The 14,840-nt window shown below is 45.1% G+C and overlaps 1 protein-coding gene across 2 annotated transcripts; it reads right to left on the reverse strand.

Moving 5' to 3' along the window:
* Window positions 1-413: 413 nt before the first annotated feature.
* On the reverse strand, window positions 414-14,066 carry zhx3a (zinc fingers and homeoboxes 3a). 2 transcript variants are annotated; one of them, XM_037678659.1, is made up of 4 exons: window positions 13,786-14,066; window positions 1,855-4,705; window positions 1,367-1,403; window positions 414-1,263 (listed from the first exon to the last, which is right to left on the reverse strand). In XM_037678659.1, the coding sequence occupies exons 2-3, from the start codon at window positions 4,506-4,508 to the stop codon at window positions 1,370-1,372; spliced, it is 2,688 nt and encodes an 895-aa protein (XP_037534587.1). In that variant the 5' UTR covers window positions 4,509-4,705; window positions 13,786-14,066; the 3' UTR covers window positions 414-1,263; window positions 1,367-1,369. The 2 variants fall into 2 exon arrangements, with proteins under 2 accessions (XP_037534587.1, XP_037534586.1); XM_037678658.1 differs by having other exon boundaries at window positions 414-1,403.
* Window positions 14,067-14,840: the final 774 nt, after the last annotated feature.

Below are 14,840 nucleotides of genomic sequence, written 5' to 3' on the forward strand. Positions count from 1 at the left end.
ATTTGTAACATTCGACACAAGTGCATACACTGCTGGTAGGAGACACCTCCAATGTCACTTTGGATGGTATAGCACCGTTCTTCGCTATTAGCAGCTCGACAAAGATGCAGCTTAGATTCATGTAGTGACTGTATGTTTGTAATAAACACGTGAAAATCCAGAGGAGAGCAAAGACCTCTTCATTTGGCTCTCTAGCAAGCACAGTCTCTCTCTCTGCCAGTGTCTTGGGATCAAATTGAGAATTTCTTTTTTTTTTTTTTTTTTTTTACATTTTGCCAGTTACAATTTTTGATACGGTTACAGCTTAAAGTTGAACATCTCCAAGTGTACAGAAAGCAGCACAAGATTACTTTTCACAGGTATGGACCAACAGTGACTATCAATACACTGGCATGATTTATTTATTTTTTTTATTTATTTTTGAACAGCACGGCTGCTCGAAAGCAAGGTGACGGACAGACGGGTCATAGAAACACACGGACAGAGCTGAGTAAGGCAACGTTAGCGTGACAGGCTTCTCTGTTCAGTTTGCACGGCAGTGTAGTGTATTGATCTTAGCAAAGCTGTCAATACTTTTACTGTGAAGCAGAGTGATTGTTTTTTATTATTATTTTTTAAGCATTGCTGTCTTATTAGTGCATTGTATATAGTCTCTTGTGTGTAGCTGAACTGCAAAGTGATCACCAACATCTTACAGGTCTAAATGAAACACGTTTGATTGCATCTGGACTTACAGTGACGATAAAAGAGTAGATAGAATAGAAACTCCAAATAACAGAAAAAGTAAAGTTCAAGGCAGTGCTGAAGTACTGGTTGCTAAAAAAGTAAAAAATATCACAAAGCCAACAATAACATTTTTCTTGACACTTTTTTTTTTTGTTTGTCCAGTCAGTACAAACCATCTTTTATAGTGCAGTTTTACCTTTATATATATTTATATTTATATATTTCTCCCTGTGGCCCATAAACAATAGCTCTTGGCCCTATCCCAACCTATCTTCGTTCATTCAAGTCAGTTTTCCAGTCGGTGTGCGTCTTTTCTTTCTTTTCTTTGATCCCTTGTTCTGACCTCATTGTGCACCCTCCCCACACAACCACAAAGAAGCATGAAAGGCTTAAAACATCACAGGACTCAAAAGGTGAGAAGTTCTTTCTTTTTGACGATGGCAGGAAGTGATGGCAGATGGAAGAAGAAGAGAAGGAGGGAGAAGTGGGGGTATTCACAGTTTCAGTCAGAGTCCAACTGTCCAGCTACAATCACATCTGCTGTCATTATGAACACACTTTTTAAATTTTTTTAGACAATGACCAGGGGAGCAGAGCCAGCCGTTAAACATCACGTTCCTCTGGCTGGGTCCAATTTGCTTCCTCACACCTCCAGCAGCTCCATCCTCAGGCGATCCCTAACACACACAAAATGTAAGAACGTGCTCAGAACATGTATAAATTGTAAAATAAACAAAAAAACAAACATGCTCATTTATATGTCCGCTCGCTTCTTAACAATCCATCTCATCAAAAACAATTGTCATGATTTATTCACACGTATTAGCATTCGCTCTCAATCTATAATTTAGTACCCAGCTTTGTCTAAAAATAGCTTCTTAAACGCAGACCTTTGATTGCCTGAATAGGCTCCTCAGCATGAGTACCTGTGCACGCTTCTCCTGCTTCCTTTTTACTGTACATCACGCAGCAGCCACTACAAACAGCAAGCTGTCATGCTTTCATCACTCCCCCTGGCTAACATTGTTCTTCCCTTTCCTGAATGGCTTGTAAAATATCACAAGGCGCCCAGAAGGAAAGTGTACCTAACTTTAGTAAATTGTAAATGGGTTGTTTTCAGTGAAGTACCTGGCCTGATTGGCTTCAGTCTGTTGCTCGATGAGTGACTGATTTGTTGCTGGCTGCTGGTGGTCCTCTCCTCTCTTAGACCAGGGGTCCTGCTCTGCCTCTTCAGCTGTGTCGTGCTCACCGCCCCCCTCCGACCTCGCCAGGGCTAACAGCGGTGCGTAGGATTCCTGCCATGAAACCCGCTGCCCTGAGTTCAGCCCTGCTTCTCTTCCAAGGTGCATGTTCTTTTCTTGCTCCAATAGTATCTGTTTAGCTGCTCGAGGGTCCTTCAATAATTCAGCTTCAGGGTCCCCATGAGCTCTTGTGTCCTCTGACTCTGTAGGCGCCCGCTGATACGTCTCCAACCACTTAAGCTGCCCGTTCTTGTGGCTGTAGCGGCTGTCACTGAACCAGCGGACCACCTCTGACTTAGGAAGGCCTGTCTGGATGCTCAGCTCCTCGTACTGTAGGCTGCTGGGCCAGCGGGTGTTAGAGAAAGCCTGCCGGAGGATTTGCAGCTGCTGGGCGGTCTTGTTGCCCCAGGGTGGTGAGAAGGATGTATGACAGGCAGACACCTCAATCTCACACTTGGATTCTTGATGGACCTTGGATGTAGTCTCTGGTTCGTTCATCTTCAGTCTTTTAAAGTTGATCTTAATGGGGTCAACTCTGAGCTCTGCTCTTTCTCCAACACTTGGGTCCTCCTCCTTAATGAGCTGCTGTAAGATTGACATGCCTTTTATGGGAAAGTCTTTGTTGCATTTTGCCTCATCTAAAATGGATGAGTTGCTTTTTGTAATGACAGTGGTGCTGGTGCTTCCAGTTGGGGATTTGCTGGCATCATTTTGGTTGGGGACACTGTCATTAAAGGTGGATCTAGAGCATTCACTGCTAATACTGTTGTTGTCGGTCTTGTGTATGTAATTGTTGTTTTTGTTGTCAGACTTGTCAGCATGGGCCAGTTCTGGCACATTGATGCTGATGCTGTTATGATTGTCACAGGTGGCGTTGGATTTGCTGGTGTTGTTGGTGACGGCTTCACTTGTGGTGCCGTTTGAACCTTCTGAGCCAACTGGCAAATTGTTGCTTTCCGTGTTTGGTTTGCTGTTGGGGTCAGTAGCACACTGCTCACCATTATTGCTAATGCTAACCGAGCAGGTGGCAATGCTATTGATGCTGTTGGTTGGGCTGCTGTTATTCCCCAGTTTCCTGTTCTCAACACCATTACTACAGCTGGAATAGCTGCTGATGCTACTGCTACTGCTGCTTCGACTGTTGCTTGTGCTACTGACACAACCGCTGCTTCCTGCCAAGTCCAGACCATTGCTCTTGTCTGACCCCACATTCGGTTCACCAGTCTTGGTTGGTTCCTGTGATAACTGGACAACTGGAAGAAACTTTTGGGGGGCAAGTGGAGAAGAATACGAGACCCTCGTAACATGGGGCTTGGTTGTCATGTTGGCCTGTGTGGTTATAACTCCAACTGGCTTGGGTTTTGTACTGGTATAAGGAACTTTGGCCATTTGAAAGTTTGGTCCTTTGGTCCCTGGATTGGCGTTGACAGTGCGGTGAGTTACGATGTGATTGACTTGCCGTGGTGTCACAGGTTGCTTCTGGGGTGTTCCGCCTTGGAAAACAGTGTTGAACATTTTCCTCCTGGCTTCTTCAATTTCTTCAGGAGACCAACTAATACCCTGCTTCAGCCTCTGGGCGGTAAACCATAGTTTGATTTGCTCTTCAGGGAACTCTGAAACCACCGTTAGGTAACAGAGCTCGGCTTTGGTCGGGTAGGGAAACTTGCCAAAGGATGTCTTGAGAAAACTGCTGGTGTCCATGATGGCATTGTAGGTAGGGATGCTGCTGAGAGGGATCATCACCTTTGGAAGATCTTTGTTTGAGTCAGAAGAGAGAGAAGAGTATAGGGGGGGAGTGTGCTGGTGAAAGACTTGGTTGGACACTGTTGTTTTAATCACATGGGGGACAGTGGTCCTTGGGTTAGCTGGGACACCAGAAATACTGAGAGCCCCGTTCTGGAGTTCAGGCACATTAGTCAGCAAGCTGGGGTCTACATCCTTTCCAGAGTCTATCTTACGTAGTTCCACGGTGTGAGAAACCACAATCTTTTTATGCTCCCCTTTGGCTTTCATCATCTTGGCAATTGGTGTTTTGGTGAGGGAGATCCCAGATTCTTTGTAGTCTTCTCTGCTGTTGGTGAAGAGGCTTTGCTCCACAGTTGTTACTCCATCTCTCTTGCTGACACTTAAGGAGGCAGTAACCAAGCCCTCCATTATCTTAGGGTGGGCAGTAGCGTTGTGCAGTGCAAGAGCCTCAAAGCGTACGACTGACACCCTGCAGTTCAGGCAGTAGAAGGTGGGCTGGGCCCTGAAGTCCAAGTGACAGTTGTGCATGTGATCCAAAAAGTAGTTGAGATCTCTGGACTCGAATCGGCAAGTGACGCAGTTGTAGGTGCCTCCCTTCTGCGTTTCACTGCCACTGTCAGATTTGGAGGAGGTGTGAGAGAAATGGCCAGACTCCTCTCCAGAGATGCTGAGTATGCCATCTTCGGGGATAGTTGGTAGGAGTTCTGGGAGCGAGCCCAGTATGATTTCCTCGCGCACATGTTTGGATTTGGATGGTATCATGCAGGGCACAGTGGATTTCCTCTTGCTGGCCATATTGCAGCTTTGTGTGAATGGGACAGTGAGTGACTGGTTGTCCAGTGAGAAGTGAACAGAGGGCAGGTGGATAGTGGAGAGGGCTGAGTGGAGTTTGGTGTCATGGATCAGCCACTAAAACATCACAGTGTTGCTTCATGCCTTCTGCCACTTTTGGACTACTGTCACATGGACACGTTGAACAGCTCTCACAGAACCTGAGATGTAAGAGAAGCAAAGAGAAAAAATGTATCAGCTATAGAAAACAAATGCCACTAATGCTAAAAATGTAAGACAGAAAACAAAGGAGTAAATTATGAAAGTAAAAGGGAATGTAGGCACAATGTATATGACATTTAGATTATAATTACGGTGTGTTTAAAAAGCAATATGAAAAATGTTACAGCGAGCAGAATGCTCACTCGGGCTAATACATGTGGTTTGAAATGTAAAGTGTGAAAGGAGCCGGCAATAAAAACACCAAACTGAATGAGTCTGGAGCTTTCCTTTAAAACAAGAATTTTACCTTTAATCAAAAACGAAGGTCACATTTAAAGACTGCAGAAAGGGGAAAAAATTGTGTGAATCTCATTCACCAGACATATTTAAAAAATCTGACTGCAATTTGTGTACAAGACTATTCATGCACTGAACATGAGACTGGAATGATTTGCAAAATCCTGAAAAAGATTTACCCTGAGTATAAGAAGGACTTCTACAAAATAAAAGATTTTATCCAACAACAAGGGGAGTGGGGACAGGTTTCACTCTTACACACATTCCTAATTAAGGTGTTCGGTGCAGTTTTCACATATTAACACATATCTGATGAATAAAAAATGTAAAAATCCATCAAAAAAAAGCCCAATTAATTCTTTCTCACCATCTCCTCTGATTTGTAGTAATATATGAGCTCAGAATAATTACTGTGTCATATACAGTAATGTGTAAACATGATGTCTGCTTTAAAGCAGCACCTTCCTGTAGGAGCAAGTTAAAGTCAGTAAGTGAAAACCTTTTTTAGAGCGCCTCTGGGATTTCACACCTATCGACGCACTCCTGATAGTGCCAAATGTATCTAACCTCGCCAACGGTCTCACATTGCTTCAGCAACCGCAAATATGCTAAACACGCACACGGGTTTGTGTGTGCCAGAAACATTTCCTTCTTGTTGGGCGTTAAAGCAGGACTCTTTTTAGGCATAAGGATTAATTTTACATTTATTATTTCTAAATATATATTCCTGTGGACTGTGAGATCTCACGCCCTGCCCCCCCTCTGACTTGATTTTGTACAAAGGTCAAATAACAGTGATTATTTTATCGGTCTAACCTGGACGTCAGCCATGTACCAAACAATGTACTTTACCAACATGACGCAATGTCAAGATGATTAGGTGTATCTGGTGTTTGTGTCACAGCTGACATGATGCTGAAGACTACAAGTATTCTCAGGACACACAAAAAACCCACATCTGGTATTACACACACGCTGCTGACTCTGACGGACTCATCCTACACTTGCTTAGTCGTAACAAGGCCGTGCACGCATATGCTATACAAACACAACACAGCTCAAGGGTACAAATCCACAAGCTGACTAATTCTCCTGAACTGTTTCTACAACGCTCCATCTTTTCCTCTTTGTTCTTCGAAAACGAGGAGGAAAAAAGAGCCACAGTGGATACATTACAACCAGAGTGTCCACTTTTTTTCATCTCTGCAAAGTGAAAAACATGGAGAACGAATGAGGAAAAGAATATGAAAGTGGAGGCGGCGCTCTGCAGCCCCATGCCCTCTGCTTGAACTTCTGACACACACTTGCACTCACACAGCCTCCGTTACACCATTCTGTCCTCATTTCTGACTCTAGAGATGCATTGATGTGTAACATGCTGCAGAAACTGCTCTCACCCCATCATCATCTATTCCCGTCACTCAGACTTTGCCTTTTCCTGCAAGCCTATTACTGAGAAGAAAACAACATGCCACCAAAACTGGCTGCATGATGAAACTTCAGCATTCCTCAACATCTTGTTCTACAGTTCACTGGCTACAAAGAAAATCATTCCACATACTTTCAGCTGTTTTCCCCTTTCCCACTTTATGTTTGCACACGCTGAGGAGCATTTTAACAGACCGTGCATGTCACTTCGTCCACGTGCATGTTCTCCATAGCTGGCTAGAAGTTAAATAAAAGATGAACCCGTTCTAAAGTGAAACCGTCATGTGACTGCCCAGCTGTATGAGCCGACAGCACAATGCTTTCAGCTACATCTTTATCATTTCTACTGATGGATGCTGTTTGCCGATAGAGGACTAAACTGAAACAAAAGAAAAAAACAAACAAACTAGGTCACTGGCATCTTATGCAGTAATCCTGGTTCGCTGAATCCTAAAGCGGCCGTGTGTTGTATGTTTTACTGCCAGAGAGGTCATGATATACTCTGACGGCACACTCGATTAACCCCTGCTGAGGACACGGCAGTCACCGAGTTCGTTTCACTGTGCGAGGGATTTAAAAGTCAGCTTTCACGCTATGGTGATCTCAAACATACATTAAAGGATGTCAAATGTTATAGATGATAAGAAGTAATAAAATTGCTTTAAAAAGGACAGTTCTGATCCTTTGACAGCTCTTTTGATGACCTTGGTTCAGAAAAATAAAGTTCAAATCTGATCTGACTGATGAGCTAAAGGCTAGTCCAGAGGTCTGCAACCTTTTTAATCAAAAGAGCCATTTCTATAGAAAACGTATCTGGAGCCACAAAACCTGCTAGCTGTGATTATCAACTGATGGCTCATGGGCCACTGAATCGGTTGGAGGGGGGGCTTTTCAGGCCAGTGGGGGTGGCATTATAAAACTCAAATTACAGTATATCATGAATGTTAACATTTATTGATATTTTTACATTTTTAAGACAAAAAAATAACCATATCACATAAGGAAAAAAAAAGTTTATACAGATTTTGATCAAATGAAAGCACTGAACTCTGCGGGCCTACGTGAGGAATAATAAATAAGTATCGGGCGGGGCTGCAGTAGTTCGGTGGCCAGTGTTGTGGTCTTGTAATCCTGAGGTTGCGGGTTTGATCCCAAGTTGTGTCAAGAAAGGCATCCGGCGTAAAACAAATTGTCTTTCATGCGAATGGTGACATCTGAAGAAGCGAGCAGCCGAAAGAAACTTACTTACTACAGGTACTTCAACAATTTCCTGTGGGATCGATAAAGTTATCTTATCTTACTAGTGGTTATTGGGCAAAAATGTACAAAAGTATGACAATAAAACTACCAAAACTAGCCTTTTCTGCTGTGGGTATAAAAATCAATACAAATAAATTTCAACAAAGTTCAGGTCATCTGGACAGTTTTTGTTTTTTTCTTATGTTGAGACATTTCGCCCTGCATCCAAAGGACTTCATCAGTCCAAGGAGCCTCAACAAACTGAGTCCCACAAGCAGCACACTCACATTGTGGACCAACCAGTTAGCTGGTGATAAGATGGTTTCTGGGCCCGCCCTATCCCCCGTCGACTCCTCTGAAGCAGCCATAGCCAAAGTGGTTCAAAACATCAAAGTTCATGCTCAATAATCCAAGTAGAAAATCCAACAAAGTTCAGTCAGGTCACCAGGTCGTCTTAATTTCATGAAGTTTTGGTGAAAGCTTCAAAGAGCCGTCACTGAGGGACTAAAGAACCACACGTGGCCCCTGAGCCACAGGTTGCAGACCCCTGGGCTGCTCCAAGAAAGGCTCAAATCGAACCAGGTTGCTGCCTTCTTGAATCAACTGCATCAACTTTCACAGGGTTCCCAGTTCCCTCACGATGAGCCCAGAGTTACAAAGTCTTCTCGCTTGAGTTTTGAACATGTTCAAAAACTGAAGTGACCGTTTTTCTTTTGAAATAGTCACAAAGTCGATATGGGCATCTCAAAAACTGGCTGTTCAAAATGTGTCCGCTCAGCTTGTTGGTCACGGGCGCTCAAAATTTAGTGAAACTACTGCAAAAAATAACAGTTGCAACCCAGTGAGACACCATTATAGTCACTTTTACAGGATTATTTATTTGGTATTCTGTGGTTGGTGTGAAGCACAAATAGCTGCAGCAGCCCAGCCGGTAATTTATGATACTTCTGCTTGGATAACCACATAAAAACAATGCTGACCGTGGTACAAAACGTTTGTAAAATGGCATCCAAAGTGTTTGAGATTGGAGTTTTAGGACCTCAGCAATCCAGTTTGGTCTTGGTGCCACTTAAATTAGGCATTATCTTGTCAATTTGGTCGAAATTAAACTCAATTACTCCAAACTGAAGTTGTTCAGAGCGCTATCTACAACAGGTAAGATATTAATAGTCTATAACGTATTCTCAGAGCCCTATCTAAAAATAAAACCCAAACTATTTATTTCAGCCCACATTGTTTTGAAATGACCATGAATGAAAAGCTGTAAAGACATTGCGTTATATTCAATCGCACTTACATGGCCTAATAAAAGTAACTTAATCTTGTGTTTATTTTTCAGAGTGACAAAAACAAAAGTGATGAATATTGTCCATGTCACTGAATAATGTTATCCTGTTTGTTACTGCTGCCAGCAACATGGATATAGATTATACTCCAGAATTTTTTAGAAAACGAGGACATGGCAGTGCTTCTCTTCACTTCCTGGATGATAAGGTCAGCAGCAGTTTGTACGTTGAAGCGAGGTTACATGAAGAATCGGATCGTCGATCCAGAGAAAGAGCTGCTTTATTTGGCGGCTGAGACGTGCGATCAGAAACGAGACAAGGGCTTCCCAGACGGGGAGCCGCTGACCGGGCGGCTCTGAACAGCGCAGCGCTGTGTTTCAGCAGTAAGGTAGACGCCGCTCAGATGATGGCCGTCCCCGGTGCGTCGTCCGTCCTCGTGCTGGCACCGGCTCTGTGGCTCAGAGGGAGCAGACCAGAGGAGCCACGCAGGATCTGAAGTGATAGAAGTGGCGGGGCTCTGAACACCCACGCTCCGAGGCCTCGCTCACTGGACTGAAACCATGTTCGAACCATTCAACTTTTCCAAAACGGGCGTTTCAAAACAAATGGGATTAAGCTAGGTTTAAATTCTGATGGGGTTTACATTAGATGCCAGATTAAATGGCAGATTTGAGGTTTACGTGTCATTTTCAAAACCTTTAACATTTATTACATGGGAGTTTCTATGTGTACACTTGATTGTTTCCTTCTTGTTGGAGCAAATCGTTTAAAAGAAACCAGCATGTATTCCCTTTCCTCCTCATAAACTGCTGCAGTAATTACAATATTACAACACCCCCCACCTAAAAAAAAAAAAACATGCCCAATTTACAGCAAGCTACTGCCAATGGAGAAGAAGAGGCGAGGCTGCAAAGTGGCTGCTAGGCATTAAAATTTAATTCAAAACAGTCCACGGATTCAGACACTCCCAGATAGCTGGGTCACCTCGGCGAACGCAGATTGGTGTTTTTGTTGTCGCACGGACGAGGACGTGAAGGCTGGAGGAGAGGGAAGGACAAAGGAAGACAAAACTCAGACGTTTGGGAGTGAAGTGAGAGGATGACTGATGATGATGACAGGCTGTGCCGTTTCTATCTTCCTCCCCGCTGACACCGCGTAGGCACACGTCTCTCCACACACTCCCTCCTCACCTCCGCAACATTTAGCACCTGTACTGTTCTGAAAAATCTTTCTCTCAGAAGTGGCAAAGGAGAGTCTTTCAGTGTGACAGCTGCAAAGGAGGGAGGGTGGGGAGGAACAAAAAACAAAAAAAACAAAAGCAGAAATCCTCTCACATTTGGTTTGTGTGTAATTTGCACTGACAGTGATCAGCGGCTGTCTTGAGCCTGAAAAATACAAAAAAACTCAAAACCTGTCGTCCGCTGGGGGTTGAAGCAAAGAGGTGGGAGCTGGGGAGGGGGATGCAAATGTATCTCCTGACAGAGACATTTGTTAGATCAAAAATCTGTTTAGCAACAGCATCTCTGCCAGATGTCCATTAAACTAATTAATGTCATGTGAGTGGATCAGCTGGACGCCCCAAAATAAGGCAGAGACGGAGAAAACCAACAGACTGGGAACAATGGTGCCTCCTTTATAAAAGAAACCTGATCCAGAGCCGGAAGGATTAGGACGTCTGTCAAAGTGTGATTGTCCCGTGTCCCTCAGGTGTTTGGGTGTCTCCTGTGTCCGTCGTGCAGACGCGGGGCTCTGACAGGACGGGTGGACTGGTTCAGACTGGTAATATGTTGGAGGAATGGGCAATGGGTGTGAGCAAGTGTCAAGATCCGGTGTAGCGTGTGCTGAAAAACAGTTTGGAGTCACCGGGGTCATTATCACGTGCACACACTCGTCCACATGCCTGTCCAGCTGAAGACGTCCACAGGGTTTCAGTGTGTAGTCTACTTCTTGGTTGTGGGTTCTTATTGTTTCCTTTCCATGGGCGTGTTCGTGTCTGAACGTCTGAGACGCAGGTGTTGTCCGCCAGCTTGCCCATGTCCTTCTCATCACACACACACTTACACACACATGCACTCCCCTCCCTCACCTCCATAACTGCAGCCCCATCCACTGGGAAACCGACGGTGGTGCCACTCATGTGTTAACATTGCCATGGCAACCCCACTCTTCCCCTTGCCCACCACGCCACACACACTCATAGCGGAGGCGCTTGCCCACACCCATCAAACCTCAACACACACACACACACACACACACATGCACTCTGAATTCCTTGGACTGCATCCGGAGCGGGACAAACTTAATCCACGCCAACCATCTTTGAAAAGTCCACTCAAGGCTCCTCTGGGAAACTTTGCATGAGGTCTGCAACGACAACTTCACCTTTTATCCTTTACAATCACATCGTAGGGACAAAAACTCACTGCTGCTCTGTTTGACAGGGCCTGATGGGGGAAATACCCCAGCTGAACAAGCGACAGACCACCTGTCTGTTATATGTGCAGGCCTGAGGCCGTACCTGCTAAACGCCACTTGAAGCGCCAAGCATCCATCGGTACGAGCCAGTTCTGCGCTAACGTGAGCGCTCACTGTTAACATCCCGCATCATTCTCTTAATCTTCCGCAAATGAACAATATGGTACTAGTAGAAAAAAGTCTGAGTCGTGCATCTTTTTGAATCACATTTAAAGATGATTAACTTCTTCAGTTCTGTAGCCAAGACTACAAAACGTTTGAAACGAAAAGGAAGAAAGATGGCGGCATACGGCACATTGTACTGTCCACCTTAAAATGGCTGACATTACAGCCGCTTCAAATCGCCAAAGCCTGGTAAATGCCAGCTCCTGCTGACCAAACCTTTCTTGCATGGGACAGAGAAAAGGGGCTGGGGTTCCCCCCTCCACCACCACCAGCAGCAGCAGCCCTAAGGCTTTTTTTTTTTTTTTCTTCAGTGAACAGTTCTTTGGTTGGAACAGAGCAAACATGCTGGTTTATGCTGGTTTAGTGGGGCTTTTGAGCGGGCCGGGCTTCGGTGCTGCACTGGTCCGATGACAAAAGCAACACCAAAAATAAAGAAAGACCCAAATAACAGTGAACCTGTGCAGCACGCCGTCCTTTCAGGGCGGGGGGAATAGGAATCGGTATTGGCTTTCAGAGAATTTTCTGTGAGCATCATGAAGTACGCGGCTGAAATGAACGAATGTTTGTACAAAAGCAGCTTGAAAATAGATTCTGTCGGCATTAGACGTTTAATTTTTTTCTCCTCTGAACTCAAGGAATGTTATACACTCCATGTTGGCTAAATCTGCAAATATGACCATACGACCCTCCTCTGTATTCTCTGGCACAAGATTCGTTTTGAGCAGTGGGAGGCACATGAAAACATACCGTCTACAAGAGGTCAGAGCAGCAAATCCTGAAAAGTAGCTCCAGTATTCGAGGTATATGAGAATGTTGTCGGGAGGGGAGTGGGCACTCTTGGCCCACTACATTGTGTGTCTGTATACAAACACTCAGCTGTGGCCATAACAAAACTATGAGCTATGCCTAATTGCAGGGAGTGCGGGATGAAAGGCAATATGCCTGGCCTCATTAGAGCAGTTCCAAGAAGGGAGATGGAAGACCGTTCCCAGGGATCCACAAAAGGGAATTGACATTCCACCAGTGCAGGCGTCCTGCCGGAATACAAACCTCGACACACACTGAACTCACCGGGCCAGGCTGAGCACAGTCTGCCGGAGCAGCACAGCAAGTGCTCACGTCCCTTTGTTTTGCCGGTACGCCTGAAAATTAACTATCGGGGTGCACTGGAGATGGGACTGTACCCTGCACACAGCTGGGAGTCGGAGTGGCACAGTCATCTGTGCGGCCTACATTGTACAAAAGATTACAGGGTTAACGCACGCCTAAAAATGACCAGTGATTCATGCTTCGTCTAGCCGCCTGCTTGAATAATTTGGGGTTTTGTGCTGAGGACACTGACTTGGACCCACGCATGATTCACACTGAGGCAGAGGGCCCTACCCTGAAGGCAGAGGGAGACACATGGCACTAAGGCTGGGGCAACATTTCTGTTCAGATACTGGAATATGTATCATATTTCAGATTATATTTCATATACATCGTATTTATTTAATCCAGTGTCTGACAGTTTGCAAAATCTCTGCAGTTATTTTATGTTTGCGTGCAAATGTGTGTGCGTGTGTGATGATTGGTGGGGGTGGAGGGGTGGGGGCAGCACATGTTGGCAGGAGGAAGAGAAGGAAATTAAAACGCAAATGATTCCCGTGCATAAATATAAAGGCCTTCCTCGCGGCTCGTGGCGTGAGGGAGCAGAACGAAAAAGAAAGATAGTTTCCGTCCACTTTCAAGCTCCCAGTCTTCTCTAAACGCATATTTCTGATTTGATGATCTTCCAGCGCATGCGTTTGAAAAGTCTTTCCCAACTAAACGCGCTCGCAGCTCGGCGCGTTGAGCAACAAAACGCGCAGAGACGCCACATTTAGCGCAGGACGGAGCCAAACGGGGGATCCGTCCAACAAGTTAACCCGTTTGGCTCCGTTCACCAGGAAGGCTGCGGGGACACACGCACACCGCCTCCGAGCCCACTCAAAATAACCTTATATTCCCCCACTTAAAAAAAAAAAAAAAAAATCCTCCACCCGCCTCCTCCACCTACTGTCGCCATTTTATACATTGGCGACTTCATACGAGCTGCCTTCACCGCAGCGCCACATGAAAATCCAATATTCGGCAGCGAGATGTGGATTCGGGTAAACAAGTTTGGAGCTGGCGCGGCTGGACCGAGTGTTCTGGTGTTGGAGTCTTACCTCAGCGGTGGAGAGATGGAATCCAACCCGGATTCATAAATGAATTATTTTGGATCAGCTCCGAGCCGAGCAGAAAGAGGAGTCGAGTTAAAAAAAAACAAACATATAAAATGTGATTTAAAAACCCCGTGGGGTGGCAGCTCTCCTCAAGTGAACCCGGTGAACTGGTGTGAACCCGTCAGTGAGCACGGTAAGGTACATTACATTACATTATCCAGCAGCCCTCAGCTCCACTGTATGGAGGCGGCTAAACAACTACAGGCGGCTGAGCAGGACGAGGGAGCTCCAAAAAATTATAGCGAGTGTATTTCCTATGAGCACGTGATCCACAGCGTCATCCAAAATCCAAAAGCCCTTTCATCTAAAATTTTGGAAAGGGGCGGGGATGAGATGGAGATGTATGTGTGCGTGTGAACGGAGGAGGAGGGTGTACTGCGAGCCTGGTGCACATTTTGGTTCTGGGGGATAACAGCGCCGCGGAGCTGATTTGGATGTAGTATAAATTTGGAATCTGTTTCACCGAAAACGTCCTTGTTGCTGCGTTTATTCCAACCTAAATATGTCTGCTTTAGAATAATAATCAAGCAATCTCTTTATGTTCCTCCCCATATTAGGTTGTTATTTAAAACTCGGGCCTATTCGACTTAAAATAGACATTTACGCACATGCAGGCGGGAGAAGAGTTTTACGCAGGTGCGCCGTAGCTGCAGCCTATTATCCGTGCGTGTGTTTGACATGATATGTCTCTATGAGTCAGACTGGTGGTTCTCATCTGTACTGATGGACCAGACGTGCCTGTTGCGTTTTGCGGGCCTCGTGACCTTGTTGGCCTTCTGTGCGTAAAAGCGCACAGAGAGGCGCGCGACTCCAAACGGCCAGGAACAAGCTTATTATATAACAGGAAAAATGCAGATAAATACAATAGATGTTAAGGATTTTAGAGGCATTAAATCACTTTATAAATAAATATGTTTGCATCAATTCACCCTCAAACAGAGAGCTGAGGTCACTACAAAGTCCCAAAGTGCTGGAGACAATGCGTTAAGGTTGAGTTC

Source organism: Nematolebias whitei, chromosome 7 (genome assembly GCF_014905685.2).
Source record: "Nematolebias whitei isolate Nwh7 chromosome 7, NemWhi1, whole genome shotgun sequence".
Lineage (NCBI taxonomy): Eukaryota > Metazoa > Chordata > Actinopteri > Cyprinodontiformes > Rivulidae > Nematolebias > Nematolebias whitei.

What these genes read in the sequence shown, in the direction of transcription:
- zhx3a (XM_037678659.1), bottom strand. Translation starts at nt 4,508, where the DNA reads ATGGCCAGCAAGAGGAAATCCACTGTGCCCTGCATGATACCATCCAAA. An exon ending in ACTGAAGCCAATCAGGCCAG is followed by an intron (nt 1,404 to 1,854) that starts GTACTTCACTGA and finishes TGTGTGTGTTAG; the next exon opens with GGATCGCCTGAGGATGGAGC.